Here is a 17,021-nt window from a genome sequence, read left to right on the forward strand (position 1 = left end):
TTCAGGGTGTGTTCCCACCTAACCCCCAGCGTTCCCTGGATAGGCGCCGGATGCACATGACCCTGACCAGGATAATGCAGTTTCTAAAGATGAAGTAAGTCTTCCTGGATTTTGTTGTGAGGGCAGTGGTACAGTAGTTCAGTGGTTAGGGCTCTTTAGTGATTGATAAGAATGATTTGCTGGGGCCTTTAACCATCAGCTGCTCTGTGCCGAGTTTCCCAAAGGATCATCGTTAAATTGTAGAGCAAGCAGCACAATAAACACTCTCCTAGTTAAGATGCTCTTAGCATTAAGAGGCCTTTGGGAAACCCACCACAGCTCAGTCATAAGTCACTTTGATTAAAAGCATCTGCCAAATGTAAATAAGAAAAAAAATCTCAAACTTCTACTTACCCATTTACAGCAGTCTGATTAATTTACATAAATTACATTTTGCCACTGCATCACGTGGTGCACAAGTGTATATGTACCCTAAGTAGACTTTATTTTGTTTCCCATGCATCAACACTTTTCTTCATATGCCTTTATCTCATACCAATGTAACTACTAGATAAAAGCATAACATCTCCACTGCCATTCGTGCTGCTATGGACAGGAGTTCTTGTAGACGCCTCCTAAGTTCATTAAAACTGGATTGCGAGCAGGCAGACTAAACGTGAAAACCTTACCAAGTACAAGTACAGTGTTGCTTGAAAGTTTGTGAACCCTTTAGAATTTTCTATATTTCTGCATAAATATGACCTAAAACATCATCAGATTTTCACACAAGTCCTAAAAGTAGATAAAGAGAACCCAGTTAAACAAATGAGACAAAAATATTATACTTGGTCATTTATTTATTGAGGAAAATGATCAAATATTACATATCTGGGAGTGGCAAAAGTATGTGAACCTCTAGGATTAGCAGTTAATTTGAAGGTGAAATTTGAGTCAGGTGTTTTCAATCAATGGGATGACAATCAGGTGTGAGTGAGCACCCTGTTTTATTTAAAGAACAGGGATCTATCAAAGTCTGATCTTCACAACACATGTTTGTGGAAGTGTATCATGGCACAAACAAATGAGGTTTCTGAGGACCTCAGAAAAAGCGTTGCTGATGCTCATCAGGCTGGAAAAGGTTACAAAACCATCTCTAAAGAGTTTGGACTCCACCAATCCACAGTCAGACAGATTGTGTACAAATGAAGGAAATTCAAGACCATTGTCACCCTCCCCAGGAGTGGTCGACCAACAAAGATCACTACAAGAGTAAGGCATGTAATAGTCGGCGAGGTCACAAAGGACCCCAGGGTAACTTCTAAGCAACTGAAGGCCTCTCTCACATTGGCTAATGTTAATGTTCATGAGTCCACCATCAGGAGAACACTGAACAACAATGGTGTGCATGGCAGGGTTGCAAGGAGAAAGCCACTGCTCTCCAAAAAGAACACTGCTGCTCTTCTGCAGTTTGCTAAAGATCACATGGACAAGCCAGAAGGCTATTGGAAAAATGTTTTGTGGACGTATGAGGCCAAAATAGAACTTTTTGGTTTAAATGAGAAGCGTTAAGTTTGGAGAAAGGAAAACACTGCATTCCAGCATAAGAACCTTATCCCATCTGTGAAACATGGTGGTGGTAGTATCATGGTTTGGGCCTGTTTTGCTGCATCTGGGCCAGGACAGCTTACCATCATTGATGGAACAATGAATTCTGAATTATACCAGCGAATTCTAAAGGAAAATGTCACGACATCTGTCCATGAACTGAATCTCAAGAGAAGATGGGTCATGCAGCAAGACAACAACCCTAAGCACACAAGTCATTCTACCAAAGAATGGTTAGAGAAGAATAAAGCTAATATTTTGGAATGGCCAAGTCAAAGTCCTGACCTTAATCCAATCGAAATGTTGTGGAAGGACCTGAAGCAAGCAGTTCATGTGAGGAAACCCACCAACGTCCCAGAGTTGAAGCGGTTCTGTACGGAGGAATGGGCTAAAATTCCTCCAAGCCGGTGTGCAGGACTGATCAATAGTTACTGCAAACGTTTAGTTGCAGTTATTGCTGCACAAGGGGGTCACACCAGATACTGAAAGCAAAGGTTCACATGCTTTTGCCACTCACAGATATGTAATATTGGATCATTTTCCTCAATAAATAAATGACCATGTATAATATTTTTGTCTCATTTATTTAACTGGGTTCTCTATCTACTTTTCAGACTTGTGTGAAAGTCTGATGATGTTTTAGGTCATATTTACGCAGAAATATAGAAAATTCTAAAGGGTTCACAAACTTTCAAGCACCACTGTAAGTACAAGTAGAATGTTACTACAAAGAAAATTAGCATACATTTTAATAAATCAAATTTAATATTGAGTGCCACACAAACAAAAAGAGAAAAACTTTGACCGCGAACATCAACCCCAAAGCCTCACCTTAACCATTCATTTTAAGGTCAAGTTAACTCATGCAAATTCATATGGATTTGCAAATCTAAGACTGTTTTGCATAACACAGTAGCTCATTTGTTATGACTTTGAGAGTGGGATCTTCTCGAGCACCTTTATACCATGTGGTTGATCTCCTTCTTGAGCGTCGGAGGAGTGGCTCCTTCATGAGGGCAGCTGCTCTATGTTTTCAGCAGCTTTTCAATAGCCGCAAACTTGACATTGTTCCACTTCAAGGAGTAACAAGCTTCAGCCAGTCGCTCTCTTTTTAATCAGTATCCCCTTCACACGAAAGCCATCTTTCTTTGAGAGCCCTCCAATCACAGTCACCATGTTTACATCAAAATCCCACACACAACATTGTACTGCTATTCAGATATGGACTGTTGGAAGTTTACGAAGCTCAAAGTTTCATTGTTGTGGTAATGGAATAGTGGGCGGGAGCAGGGTCAGGCTATGGCGCTTGGTTTCAGTAGAGAGCCTCAGGCATTATCTACAATGGAATTTACGAGAGACAGAGTGGTGGTTATATCAGGAAGTGGTGTAAACTCCTGAACAGTGTTGAGATCGCTGAGGGCCAAGACTTAACTGGACGCTACAGTTAGAATGCTTGGGGCTGTGGATGATTTACTGGAAGAAAGAAAGCCTGATCATTTAGACTGGAAGTAAATTCCCTCTCATTATTAGTTCATTCATTTTTTTTTAATGCTTTATCAATGGTTTAATGTGGGCAGGAGCCTATGATGAGAGGGTGTGAGTTGGGAAGACTCTGAATACTAACTATAATTTCTTAATCATTCCTAATTGCTTATCTATAATTTGTAATTATTATTTTGAACATTCAGCAATTTATTTTGTATGATAGGTGATAATCATTTTAATTTGATTTAATTTATACAAGATTTAGGTAGACTTTGGTAGATTTTGTTATACAATATCGATTATGGAATAATTTTGCAAAAATAATTTTGGAAAAATGATGGAAAACCATATCTGGCAATGTTATTCAAGTGAACAGTATGTTTTTATTATGATGAATTTATTTACTTTTTGCTTTATGGAAAATAATAGTCACATTTCCAAATACTGCGAAAAAAATATTTCACAGTTAGTTCACGAAATCAAGTTGTACATGAGCTCCAATTGTTTTCTTTTGTCCACTGGATTTTTAAAAACAGAGCATTTTTATTTTTATTTGTTTGCAAATTCGATAAATAAAAACTTTTTATACAAAACATCTGACAAAATCATTTCTGCTTAGAATGTAAACAAACCGGCGAAATGACAGGAGCAATTTGTGAAAAATGTGATTATAATAATTCTTGAAAAATAGAAAAATGATACATTCTTAGCATCAAATACTTTTATTCCATATTTTGTTGGGGTTTTTTGGTATTTTGGGGGGTTTTGTTTTCAAGTAGAGTTTTTATTTCATCCTCGGTTGGTTCAGCAAAACACTCCATTTTGTTTTTCTCTACTCACAGTATATGAGCTGATAGCCTAGTAGTAGAGTAGCCAATCAGAGCACACAATTGCTCATATCCAGTGAATGTAGATAGAATAATGTGAAATATTTTGAGAGCCAGTTGGATAAAATCAGCACATATAGTCACCCTGGTCTTAGAATTGCACATTGCTTAAATCAGTAAACTGAAACATTGGCCAACTATCAAAATGGACAAAAGAATAACAGCATTATGGATGTGGTTAGTAGTCATAACTTAGTAATAATTTATTGCAATAAAACCTTTTTCATCCATCCATTATCTGTAACCACTTATCCTGTGCAGGGTCGTGAGCAAGCTGGAGCCTATCCCAGCGAGAGGCGGGGTACACCCTGGACAAGTCGCCAGATCATCACAGGGCTGACACATATGCCGCTTTTCCACTACCAATGCGGCTGAGTTGGGCTGAGCCATGCCGTGCTGAGTCGGGCTGAGTCGAGCTGAGCGGGGCTGTTGGAGTTGCATTTCGACTACAACCGCGCTGAACCGTGCTGGCTGGAAGTGGGTGGACACATTGGGTGGAGTTAGCGAAAGTGGGTGGACGTCACGTGATGTCGTTAAGCGGCGCAAACAGTGACATCAGTGAGCTTTTAAGCGGTAGTCTCATGACCCGGAGAGTAAACAATAAACATGGAGGACATGGAGTCGTCAGTGTTGCTGGTCTTGGTTCTGTGGCTTGTTGTCACCGACAACGCCAACAGATACTGGCAAGAGCATATAGATGAGGCGAGGCACATAAGGCTTCAGAAATTCTCGTAATTCGTAATTCTTCTTCCGGGTTTATGGTGTTTACAGATCCCAGCGTGCTCGCGGGGCGTGTGTGGGCATGTGAGGACACTCCTCCTCACCAATCAGTGCACAGGGGAGTGTCTGCTCACGCCCCCAGCCTCACTCAGCTCGGTTTGGCTCGCTTCAGCCCCACTCCAAAACCGTGCGAGTTTTGGGTGCTAAGCAGGGCTGAAGTGAGCTGAGTCGTGCTGTTCTGAAGTAGTCGAAACGCGAGCCGTGTCGGGCTGAAGTGAACTGAAGCGAGCTGAAGTGAGCTGAAAAAGGGTAGTGGAAAAGGGCCAATAAACACAGACAACCATTCACACTCACATTCACACCTACAGTCAATTTAGAGTCACCAGTTAACCTAACCTGCATGTCTTTGGACTGTGGAGGAAACCGGAGCACCCGGAGGAAACCCACGCAGACATGGGGAGAACATGCAAACTCCACACAGAAAGGACCTCGCCTTGCTGTGAGGCAACAGTGCTAACCACTACACCACTGTGCCGCCCAACAAACTTTTTAATGAGACTTTAAATTAAGATGGAAAAAAACCCCTTGAATTATAAAAAAAAAAAATCGTAGAATTCACGTTAATTTTGTGACCCATTAGAGCAAACATTAAGGCATCAGCAGACTCACCTGGACGTCTTTTCCAGCCCACCTGCACTCATCCCGATGTGACAAAGATGGAGGCCAGGATATCTATCAGAATAAATTAAACAGGACAACAGAGAGATAAAGTAGTTATAAAACACTTCAATTATATGCCTCGTCACAGTTAAGTCACTACAGATGGAATAAATAATGTGTGTGTGTGTGTGTGTGTGTGTGTGTGTGTGCACGCACTGCAGCCATAGTGTTGGGTTTCTGGCGGTGAGTGTAATATGCTTTCAATGTGACGGTGAAATCTATCAGGCTGGTTTTAAATCTCCCAGTAGAGAAGAACAGACCAGTGCTTAGTAATCCAACCTCCTTCCTGCCTTACAGCTCTGAAAGAACGAGATGTTGTTTAATTAAATAAACTTTAGCCAGCTGCAGGTGTGTGAGCTAAAGAGGCAAAGATAAATTCAGGATATAACCTGATGATTCTTTAAAGGTTTCTTTTTCTTTCTTTTTTTTCTGGTGAATTTAAAGCTAGCAGCGTGTCTACACACACACACACACACACACACACACACACACACACACACACAGGAACATGTTTTAGTGTCCTGTATATAGTATGCAGTACTTGTCTACTCATGATACAGGGTACTGAGACAAGATCTAAAGATAAGAAAAGAATGATAACACTGGAATCTGAGGATAATTTGATATGATAAAACCACTTTCAGTTTTCAGATTAAACAACGGCGTTTCAGTTATAATTATGCCTGATGCCATGCTTCATCTAGACGCTCTCAGGAATTCAGTTCTGCCACACGACTTGGCTTGTTTTACAATTAATTCAACTTGAGATTAAAAGTTGAGTTGGACTTGGGGTTAATGTCAGGATTAGTGTGAGAACAGTGGTTTTACAGGTTCTTTACGCTGATAAGACCATCCAGATGACATTCAGCACATCACTCCGACCAAACAAAGCTTCTCTTTATTGAACTAGAGAACTGAGCGATGTAACTGGTGGGCCACAATTTTGTCAATGTGATAAAAAAAAGTTTATCCTGCTGTTTAAAGGTAGACCGCCTTTCAGATTTTCAACTGTAGGTCATAAAAAGAATTTTCCCTGAAACCCAGTTATTTTTGTTTAGTGGACTGAAAGCTACTGAATTCGAATCACAGACTTCCAATTTTATTAGTTTTTTTTAATAGAATGATTAATGAATTTAGAGCCATGTGGCCCTAAATTCTCCACTATTTTTTCCTGCGTCACCATGACCCAATTCAAGATACTATGTCATGCATCATGTGGTGGGCTTTCCCTGTTCACACAAAGCACTGTAGGATACAAATTTGAAACAGGAGAGAAAAATGGAGGGCGTGAGTGTGCGAATGAAACGTGAAAGACCGACTACAGTAACGGAAAGTGAGAAGAAAAGATGTTATATTGTGAAGGAAAGGAAACGCAGGACCAAACTAATAAATATCGGCAGTCAGCGAGCACCTCAGTGTGATCAGCTGTTCGTTTAGCAACAGAATGATGTAACCGTCAGTGCACGGTCAAAGGTAAACCTGTAGATGGCAGTAATGCAACACTGTGGATGCCAGCTGCCATAAAACCCTAAAGATGAAGAAGACGATGACGATAGCTAAGGTAAACCTGTGCATGCACACACGGACTTCCTCTGCCTGCTTGACTGTGTGAAGTGAACAATTTCATGCACATTATTTGTTCGGGAATCCCCTCAAATTAAATAACTTCCCAGCCACAGAATGGCCTGTTTTTTTTTTTTTTTTAGATATTACAGAAATCAGGCTTGTAGTACTCGAGTCTGACTCGTGCCCTGATTTTAAGGACTCGTGACTTGACTTGGACTTGAGCACTGATGACTCGGACTTGGACTCAGACTCGTGCATTAACTGCATTCGGACTCGTAAATTGGAGACGAGGACTCAGATTTTTTCTTTATTTTTTGTAACATGCCATAATAATTTGGCATAAGATATTTATATCTACATTATTTTTTATACTAATTTCGTGCAAGAGAATGCACATTCACCTGTTCATACGTCATGTTCAGGAACAAACTAACGTTAATGGCGCTAAAATGCGTGGAGAGAAGCCCCTAGGATTGTCTGCCTTGCTTATACAGACTTCTTGTGCAGTGGGAAAAAAATGCACTGCTATGTGTTCCATATGTAAAAGAACTATCGAGGAGACGACGGGGATGACCTCGAACTTCAATCGTCATTTGGCGAGACTCCACCCAGAGAAGGAAGTGACACGCTATGTTCATTGCCTTGTTGATAGTGGGGCTTGCTGACTGATGAACTAGCGAGTGTTAACCCTCTCTCATGTTATTTACCCTGTTGATAGTGGGCGGGGCTTGTTGAACAATGAACAAGCTTTTTATCTGTAGCCTATTAACTATGTAAAATGGGGCAGTCAAGCAGTAATGTTAGTCCAACACAGTAGCAGAGACGGTTTCATTTAAAGGCAGCAACAGCCACCGTCAAATGGTGCGGTTGGAGTCTTGTTCTTGGACTCGACTCGACTCGGATCAGCAGTGGACTTGACTCGGACTCGACTCAAAATTTTCTTTAATGACTTGGACTTGACTCAGACTTGAACACTGGGGACTCGAGACTGGACTCAGACTCGAGGTTTAGTTACTTGACTACAACATTCACAGAAATAAACATACCGGTATATCACAATGACCAAATTTCAGAGGGAACTAAAGTTCACCAATTTTATGAAATCAAAAGGCCGTCTAGCTTTAACTGAGTTGCTATTGAACAGACATGATCATGGATCACCTCTATGTAACCATGTCAAGTTCTGTGTTTTTCTTTTTCCCACGATGCATAAGGTTTCTGATTTATTACTATAAGACTGCTTTATTATTTTTTGTCCTAAGGCTAGTTCCTGATACACAGTGCCATCTTTTTGGAGTTTGTTACCTCAATTTGATATTTTTTTCCCTTCCTCATAAGTTGTTCTTGTATTGTTTTGTACTCGTAGTTATTGCCCGTGAACCTGATTTCCTCTGAATGGTGCTCGTCACAGGGGCTATGTTGGTCCTTGTGTTTAGTAATACAGCTGCTTGGAATTGGGTTGAGTGGACACATGTGATGTATATGAGTGATTCCACGCTTATGGGTACTGAAATGGGGACATGAACTTATTCACCTAAAACCATTTCTTTTTTTACCATCAGGTCACAAAACATGTCATCTTTAATGAATGATATGTTAAAAGATAACTTTAATTTTCTGAGATGTAATAAAAACATATTTATATGCCAAAGTCAAGCCTATGAGTTCCAAAATGATGTCTGTTACATTACTTCTGTTACGATTGTCCATCTCGTGTCTGTTACAAATTAATTACAATCTAGCTATATACCATGTTAATCTTATTGAAAGAATGTGTATGTTTATTCTACTACACATGTTTATTAATTATATTTGCTAAAACATCACCTTCCTATGTTTCAAAAAGTAATTCTACATTGTTAAAATTGAGAATATATATGTCCACAACACTTCTGTTACGTTCTGACTTTGGCATATAAATATGTTTTTATTACATCTCAGAAAATTAAAGTTATCTTTTAACATATCATTCATTAAAGATTACATGTTTTGTGACCTGATGGTAAAAAAAGAAATGGTTTTAGGTGAATTTTTAAAAATAAGTTCATGTCCCCATTTCAGTACCCATAAGCGTGGAATCACTCATATGCTTTCACTGTGTTCTGTCAAATTGATGTAAATCGCTCCCCGCGTCTTCTCAATCACGTAGACTCAGCCCTAATGGAAGTCTCTGGCGAGGAGCGCTGATTGCGAGGTCCCATACAATCGAAACTCTCAGGTGAGTCGGAGAAGGGATTCCCCGCCGAGGCTGCACGCAGTATGTTAGTGCAAGCATGTAGCCTACAGGAAATAAATGGTGTGTTGGATTAGCATTAATCCCATGTTTTGGAAAATCAAAAATGTTGTCGTGGGCCCCTCCAGGGGTCACCAATCCATGTGCAAAGTATGGAGCATGTGCATCCAGCCATGTCGATTTGCGTAGGTGAACCGACAGAGAGACAGCCTTCCTTTAGTACTATAGATACAAATGACTTTCATTCATTCGTCAATTAGATTTTAATGGTCAGGGTGGCAGTGAAACTGGAGTCTATGCTATGAACACCAGGTGGGTGTTATGTGGAAATTCCACCAGTCCTAATACACCAGTCCATTGCAGAGAACCATGCATACACATTCACATACTCATTCACACCTAGAGGCAATTTTACATGAACCAATCCACCTACTGACATGGAGGAAACCTGCACTGCCATGGAAATAACATGCAAAGTCTACAGTCACTACGTTTACATGCACATCCAAATCGAGCTGCTGTCGGTAATCGAGCTGAAGGTCCCAGCAGGGTGCCAGAGAAATCCAATCGTACATGCACACAATGAAATCGGGCTATTGTGTGAGGTGCATTGTGCACCCGAGCCACAGGTGGCGCTACACGCCCCATCGTGTTGGTACACTTCCGGTTGTCGTCATGAAGAAGAGCTATTCAAGAGTGTAAACAAAGTTATCAGTTCCATGTTCTCCATTGCGCGTTTTTCTCCCGTCCATGAATTTTAATATATTCAACTCCTTAAGCTGAATGAGCATGAACTCTGTCTCCTCATTGCTCCAGAAGTGCACGTTTCTGCTTGCCTGTGGCAGTGGGGGCGTGGTCAAGTGCCGGTCTGTGACAGGAGGGCGGAGCCAGGGAAGGTGAGTGGCAGAATCACTACACCTGACGGTAATTAACCTGTGTTTGTGTGTCTTCCCAGTAACCGCGCCCTATTTAAGGAGGCAGAGGGAGAGCAGAGGGGACAGCTCATCCCGGGACTAGAACACAGCGCGCGCGTGCGTGTGTGTGTGTGTGTGTGTGTGTGTGTGTGTGTGTGTTTTTCTCTCAAGAATAAAAGTAGGCTGTTAAACTGAAAAGTCTGACAATAAAAAGCCTATTAGTACCAGAAGCTTTGTCCTGCCGTCCTCTGTGCTCCACCCACACTTCAGAGAGCTCTACATCGCCATTTTCTTTTCTTCGTTTGTTCCTCCTGACCTCTTCTGCTGCTCACTACTATTGTTGTCATGCCGACCGAGGCTGTTGTGTTTCCCGCTTGTGGTCTCGTCACTCGTCACTTCCGGAAGGGGCAGTAAGTAGCTTGACTACTAGCTCGATAGAGTTTACATGCACTAAGTAGCTCGGCAGAAATCGCATAATCTAGGTCGTGTAGCTCGATTCCGAGAAATCAAGTTCGGTTCAATTTCAGCCGAATTAAGGTGTATACATGGCATTTTGAACTTCGATTTCAGTCGAGCAACGGCAGAAATTCGATTCTCTCTATGTGCATGTAAACGCACTGAGTGACCCAAGCTTAAAGTGCCATTCCACCATTGGATGTATTCTTTGGCATAAAATACAATATATTTTATGACAACATGACTAGACAGAGAAATCTTTTAGCTTCAAAATGAAACATAATTTTTTGACAACGACAAGTATATTAATTTTGCGACCAAAGTCACCTACCCTTTTAATTTCCGCGCGGTATTGAAACGTGATGTCATCGGCAGGTTCCCCTTCTTGTGTACCACGTGTCGGTCTATTTTTAGACCAGGAAACCCCCAAAGTGAGAGAGTCATTTCTCCTCGTATATGGGGGCCAAAAAAATTGCGAAAAATTTTGAGTTAATCTTTCAGTTAGCTAGATTTATTGGTATTAGCTAGATTTATTGGTATTATTTTTATCGCGTTCTATCCGCCATTGCTGATAATATGTGCCACGTCACACGTCACGTGGTACACAAGAAGGGGAACCTGCCGATGACATCACGCGCGGAAATTAAAAGGGTAGGTGACTTTGGTCGCAAAATTAATATACTTGTCGTTGTCAAAAAATTATGTTTGATATATCATTTTGAAGCTAAAAGATTTCTCTATCTAGTGATACCATTTATATATGTTGTCAAAATATATTGTATTTTATGCCAAAGAATACATCCAATGGTGGAATGGCACTTTAAGATTGAACTGAAATGCAACCAGCTGCACTGCAATGCCACTGTATATTGGATAACTCATATCCACTACACCAGGGGTGGGCAATTATTTTTTCCATGGGGCCACATGAGAAACAGAAAATTTTGTGGAGGGCCGGACCAAAAGGCTGAACTAAATTCTGCATAATATTAATTGTATTTCTTTATATAAAGCAATAAATAACATTGTTTTTACAAGCTGCTAAGACTGGTAAGAGTATGGAAAAAAACGAGGTTGCCTTACAAACAATGTCATTTATTCAATCAAATTTCCCAAAACAATGGTTAACAAAATGTGAACGTTTGTACCATTTTTTTTTCAGTCACATTCACCCCAAAACACAATAAAGACATCACAATATTGTCTTTCTACTCCAAATATCAAGCAAGATACATCATATTATAATAATGATGCCCACATTTGTAGTCTAATCACCTCATCTGGTGTTTTTCAGTTTTTTATTTGTTCAGTGAGAGAAATCTAGTCTCTGTTGGTCTTTAACGAGCGCATCAGAGTCAGGTTGAATGTCTGAGGTGGAGATGCGAAGCACAGCTGACAGATGATCATCAGTTGATTCGGTGTAGGTATCAGATCTACAGATCGGCTCGGGCTCCGGCGCCTGCTGGTGACATCACACTATGTGATTGGCTGGACCGTTTGAAGGATGACATACAAGTTTGTGGTTGGTCTGGACAAATTACGGAAGTAGTTATCGCGGGATTAGGTTTCGTGGGATTTCATGTCATGTTCATGTCACGCGCATTGCGTTTTTGTTGAACACAACTTCAAAATAAAAGCAATGCACATTCAGTCCATGCATGAGGTAAAATTAGAAAATACGTTAATTTTGTAATTTCTAATTAACCTTACGCGGGCCGGTCAGAATGAACCAAAGGGCCGGATGCGGCCCGCGGGCCGTAAAATGCCCAGGTCTGCACTACACTGTGATCTCCCATTTTGTCATTTTTTAAAATATGATTTATTCACATTTACATCGTGAAATGATGTGTAGCATAGCTAAGTGATCGAAATATATGTTTGGCATGCTTGAACTGGTACAGGCTGGTCTGATTGCTACTTGTTCTTGAAACTGGTCCAGGCGGTCCTGATTGCTAGTTGTTTTGGTTAGTTAAATCCTTGAGATTTATCTTCGCTCATACATTCTGCTCTCTGCTTAAAGGGGAACTGAAGTCATTTTTAAACTTGCTTTGTTTCTTAATGAACGTGTTATTCAATTACGTTTTCAGTTTTAGTAACCTTATATTGTGACTCATACTGGCAACTAATTGCAATGAAATATGATACTTATCGGCCTATTAGTTTTTTAGCCATGTTGAATTTAGTTCGTTTGGTCCATGGCAGGTGTCACTTATCTGCGCGATCTTCACGAGACTTGTGCAAGACTTCGAAACATGAAGTGTCAGCCAGGTGTCAGTGCCGCCATTTTGAAAACTGTTTTCCAAACGAAATATTGCACAAAAACACGTTTAAATGACGATTAATGCCTACTTTTATCAAACTATCCTGATTGCTATCAAAACAAACAAAACTTCCGGCTTGATTACATCAGCATTCGAAAGAGGGTGCGCGCGTCTTTTGACAACGTTGGCAGATGTTCGTCACTTTGATTTCCGCTGTACGTTTTACTTCCGTCCTACGATGTCTCGCGCAGGTCTCAACGAATCTCGTTTACAGCCATTGCTTTGACATATGGACTGATATATTACATAGCATATTTAAAATACTCATAACTTGCTAGAGCAGTGACAAAATAGCCATCAAAAATGCATTCCTATTTCTAATAAAATGAGATAAATAGAATTTTGATAATAAAAAAAAAATGTGCCTTCAGTTCTCCTTTAATGAAGGTTATGTTGACCAGTAATGTATTTCTTCTTTTCATAAGACTATGATCCTGACAGGTGATGTAATGCTACATAATGTCTCTCTTCTTTCATACAGTCTAAAGTCCTTCTCGTGCCATGCCCTGGTCTTCCCAGGCAGTCTCCTGTCCCAGTACTGACCAAGCCGTTGAGGCACATTGGGCAGCACCGATCTCCGTTTCCGTAGCCCTCGGCCTCTTGCCTATACAGCTAGGGTTACAGTGGGGGGCCAGTGCTCTGGTAACTGTGGACTTTGACTCCCTACTCATATCTGTATTGCAGCGTGCCTTGTCAGACGGCAGTAAGTATCATTTTTATGATGGTCTTTGGTATGATCCGACCGCAAGTAGAACTCGCAATTTCCCGATCGAGAGGCGGAAACGCTAACCACTAGGCCAACTCGCGGTACTCTTTCATACAGTAGTGTAGTCTAAACCAGTGATGTAATAATTCATCACCCATTTACATTATACATAGATAACTTTGTCAATTAAATCATCATCATCCAATCACATAGCTACAACACACTCTTGAATATGAATATATTCTCGTATATCTTACAATAAACTGAGAAACATCTCTGAGAAGCTGTATCTGTATCAGTGACTGTTTGCTCCTGGATCGATCCGTGAGGCAGAATCTCTTAGGCGGCAGAGGTCGACATTCCTAAATCATACTTTGTCAATTCAACCTCCTTCGGTACAAATAGATCAAAACCTAACACTAAGTACCCTGTTTCTCCTTATGTAACTTGAGCACAAGAAGAACCTTGCTTGCACGGCCGATAAAAGACTTTTGTCTAAAATGTCCTGTTTCTCTAGAAACTTTGCATACCATGCTGAATGTACTAAACCTGCAGTTATGACTGAAGTTACTCTCAATCACGCTACAACCCCGATTCCAAAAAAGTTGGGACAAAGTACAAATTGTAAATAAAACGGAATGCAATGATGTGGAAGTTTCAAAATTCCATATTTTATTCAGAATAGAACATAGATGACATATCAAATGTTTAAACTGAGAAAATGTATCATTTAAAGAGAAAAATTAGGTGATTTTAAATTTCATGACAACAACGCATCTCAAAAAAGTTGGGACAAGGCCATGTTTACCACTGTGAGACATCCCCTTTTCTCTTTACAACAGTCTGTAAACGTCTGGGGACTGAGGAGACAAGTTGCTCAAGTTTAGGGATAGGAATGTTAACCCATTCTTGTCTAATGTAGGATTCTAGTTGCTCAACTGTCTTAGGTCTTTTTTGTCGTATCTTCCGTTTTATGATGCGGCAAATGTTTTCTATGGGTGAAAGATCTGGACTGCAGGCTGGCCAGTTCAGTACCCGGACCCTTCTTCTACACAGCCATGATGCTGTAATTGATGCAGTATGTGGTTTGGCATTGTCATGTTGGAAAATGCAAGGTCTTCCCTGAAAGAGACGTTGTCTGGATGGGAGCATATGTTGCTCTAGAACCTGATATACCTTTCAGCATTGATGGTGTCTTTCCAGATGTGTAAGCTGCCCATGCCACACGCACTAATGCAACCCCATACCATCAGAGATGCAGGCTTCTGAACTGAGCGCTGATAACAACTTGGGTCGTCCTTCTCCTCTTTAGTCCGAATGACACGGCGTCCCTGATTTCCATAAAGAACTTCAAATTTTGATTCATCTGACCACAGAACAGTTTTCCACTTTGCCACAGTCCATTTTAAATGAGCCTTGGCCCAGAGAAGATGTCTGCGCTTCTGGATCGTGTTTAGATACGGCTTCTTCTTTGTACTATAGAGTTTTAGCTGGCAACGGCGGATGGCACAGTGAATTGTGTTCACAGATATTCCAGTTCTCTGGAAATATTCCTGAGCCCATTTTGTGATTTCCAATACAGAAGCATGCCTGTATGTGATGCAGTGCCGTCTAAGGGCCTGAAGATCACGGGCGCCCAGTATGGTTTTCCGGCCTTGACCCTTACACACAGAGATTCTTCCAGATTCTCTGAATCTTTTGATGATATTATGCACTGTAGATGATGATATGTTCAAACTCTTTGCAATTTTACACTGTCGAACTCCTTTCTGATATTGCTCCACTATTTGTCGGCGCAGAATTAGGGGGATTAGTGATCCTCTTCCCATCTTTACTTCTGAGAGCCGCTGCCACTCCAAGATGCTCTTTTTATACCCAGTCATGTTAATGACCTATTGCCAATTGACCTAATGAGTTGCAATTTGGTCCTCCAGCTGTTCCTTTTTTGTACCTTTAACTTTTCCAGCCTCTTATTGCCCCTGTCCCAACTTTTTTGAGATGTGTTGCTGTCATGAAATTTCAAATGAGCCAATATTTGGTATGAAATTTCAAAATGTCTCACTTTCGACATTTGATATGTTGTCTATGTTCTATTGTGAATACAACATCAGTTTTTGAGATTTGTAAATTATTGCATTCCGTTTTTATTTACAATTTGTACTTTGTCCCAACTTTTTTGGAATCGGGGTTGTACATACAAAAATGACTAAAGTTCCACTCTATAACACTACCTACAAAACTTCAGAATAAGGCATTATCTAGTGATCCCTTATCACACAACAACTACCAACCAGGGATGGTGGGGCAAACGTGCTTCCTCTGAGACAACTTTTGGATTGCCAACCTTTTCAGACTTCTCATTTTGTATCACAGGCATCTTAACACACTTGGAGGAAAGTGTTATCTGCCCTGTTCTGCATACATGAGCTTACAGATTAGCTAGTGTAGTGTCAGGATTCAAACTCGCAATTTCCCAATCATAGTGCAACTCCTTTTCTGTTGTGCCATTCAGGAGCCCTTAAGACAGGTTTTACACATTTAAAGCTATACTGCCTTTCAGATTTTTCAATTGTAGGTTATCAAAAGAATTTTCCCCAACACCCAATTATTTTTGTTTAGTGGACTGAAAGCTACTGAATTCGAATCACAGACTTCCAATTTTATTTGTTTTGGGTTTTTTTTTAAATAGAACAATTAATGAATTTCGGGCCATGTGGCCCTAAATTCTCTACAATTTTTTCCTGCTTCACCATGACCCAATTCAAGATACTATGTCATGCATCACATGGTGGGCTTACCCATTTGTACAAGGCATTGTGGGATACAAATTTGAAACAGGAGAGAAAAATAGAGGGCGTGAGTGTGCGAATAAAATGTGAAAGACCGACTACAGTAACGGAAAGCGAGAAGAAAAGACATTATGTTGTGAAGGAAAGGAAATGCAGGACCAAACTAATAAATATCGGCGGTCAGCAAGCACCTCAGTGTGATCAGCTGTTCGTTTAGCGACAGAATGATGTAACCGTCAGTGCACGGTCAAAGGTAAACCTGTAGATGGCAGTAATGCAACACTGTGGATGCCAGCTGTTGTAAAACCCAAAAGAAGAAGAAGAAGCTAAACCTGCGCATGCGCACACGCACTTCCTCTGTGTGCTTGACTGCGCAAAGCAAGAGATTTCATGCACATTATTTGCTCGGGAATCCCCTCAAATTAAATAACTTTCCTGCCACAGAATGGCCTAATATTTTGTGAGATATTACAGAAATAAACATCTATCACAATGACCAAATTTCAGAGGGAACTAAATTTCACCGATTTTACGAAATCAAAAGGCCGTCTAGCTTTAAAAATATGCAAAAAGTACCAGATGTGATAAGCTTTATAGTAAAATACTTAAGCATATAATTTCATATTTAAACAAGAGTACC

General features: G+C 40.5%; 1 protein-coding gene across 1 annotated transcript in view; it reads right to left on the minus strand.

The window, feature by feature from the left end:
* The window catches only part of sema3ab (sema domain, immunoglobulin domain (Ig), short basic domain, secreted, (semaphorin) 3Ab), a 102,116-nt gene that overhangs the window by 44,691 nt on the left and 40,404 nt on the right, over nucleotides 1-17,021 (minus strand). The window contains exon 3 of the mRNA XM_060923629.1: nucleotides 5,346-5,408. Coding sequence (XP_060779612.1) covers nucleotides 5,346-5,408 — 63 coding nt within the window. The remainder of the gene's footprint in view (nucleotides 1-5,345; nucleotides 5,409-17,021) is intronic.

The sequence above is a fragment of the Neoarius graeffei genome, chromosome 6, assembly GCF_027579695.1.
Source record: "Neoarius graeffei isolate fNeoGra1 chromosome 6, fNeoGra1.pri, whole genome shotgun sequence".
Lineage (NCBI taxonomy): Eukaryota > Metazoa > Chordata > Actinopteri > Siluriformes > Ariidae > Neoarius > Neoarius graeffei.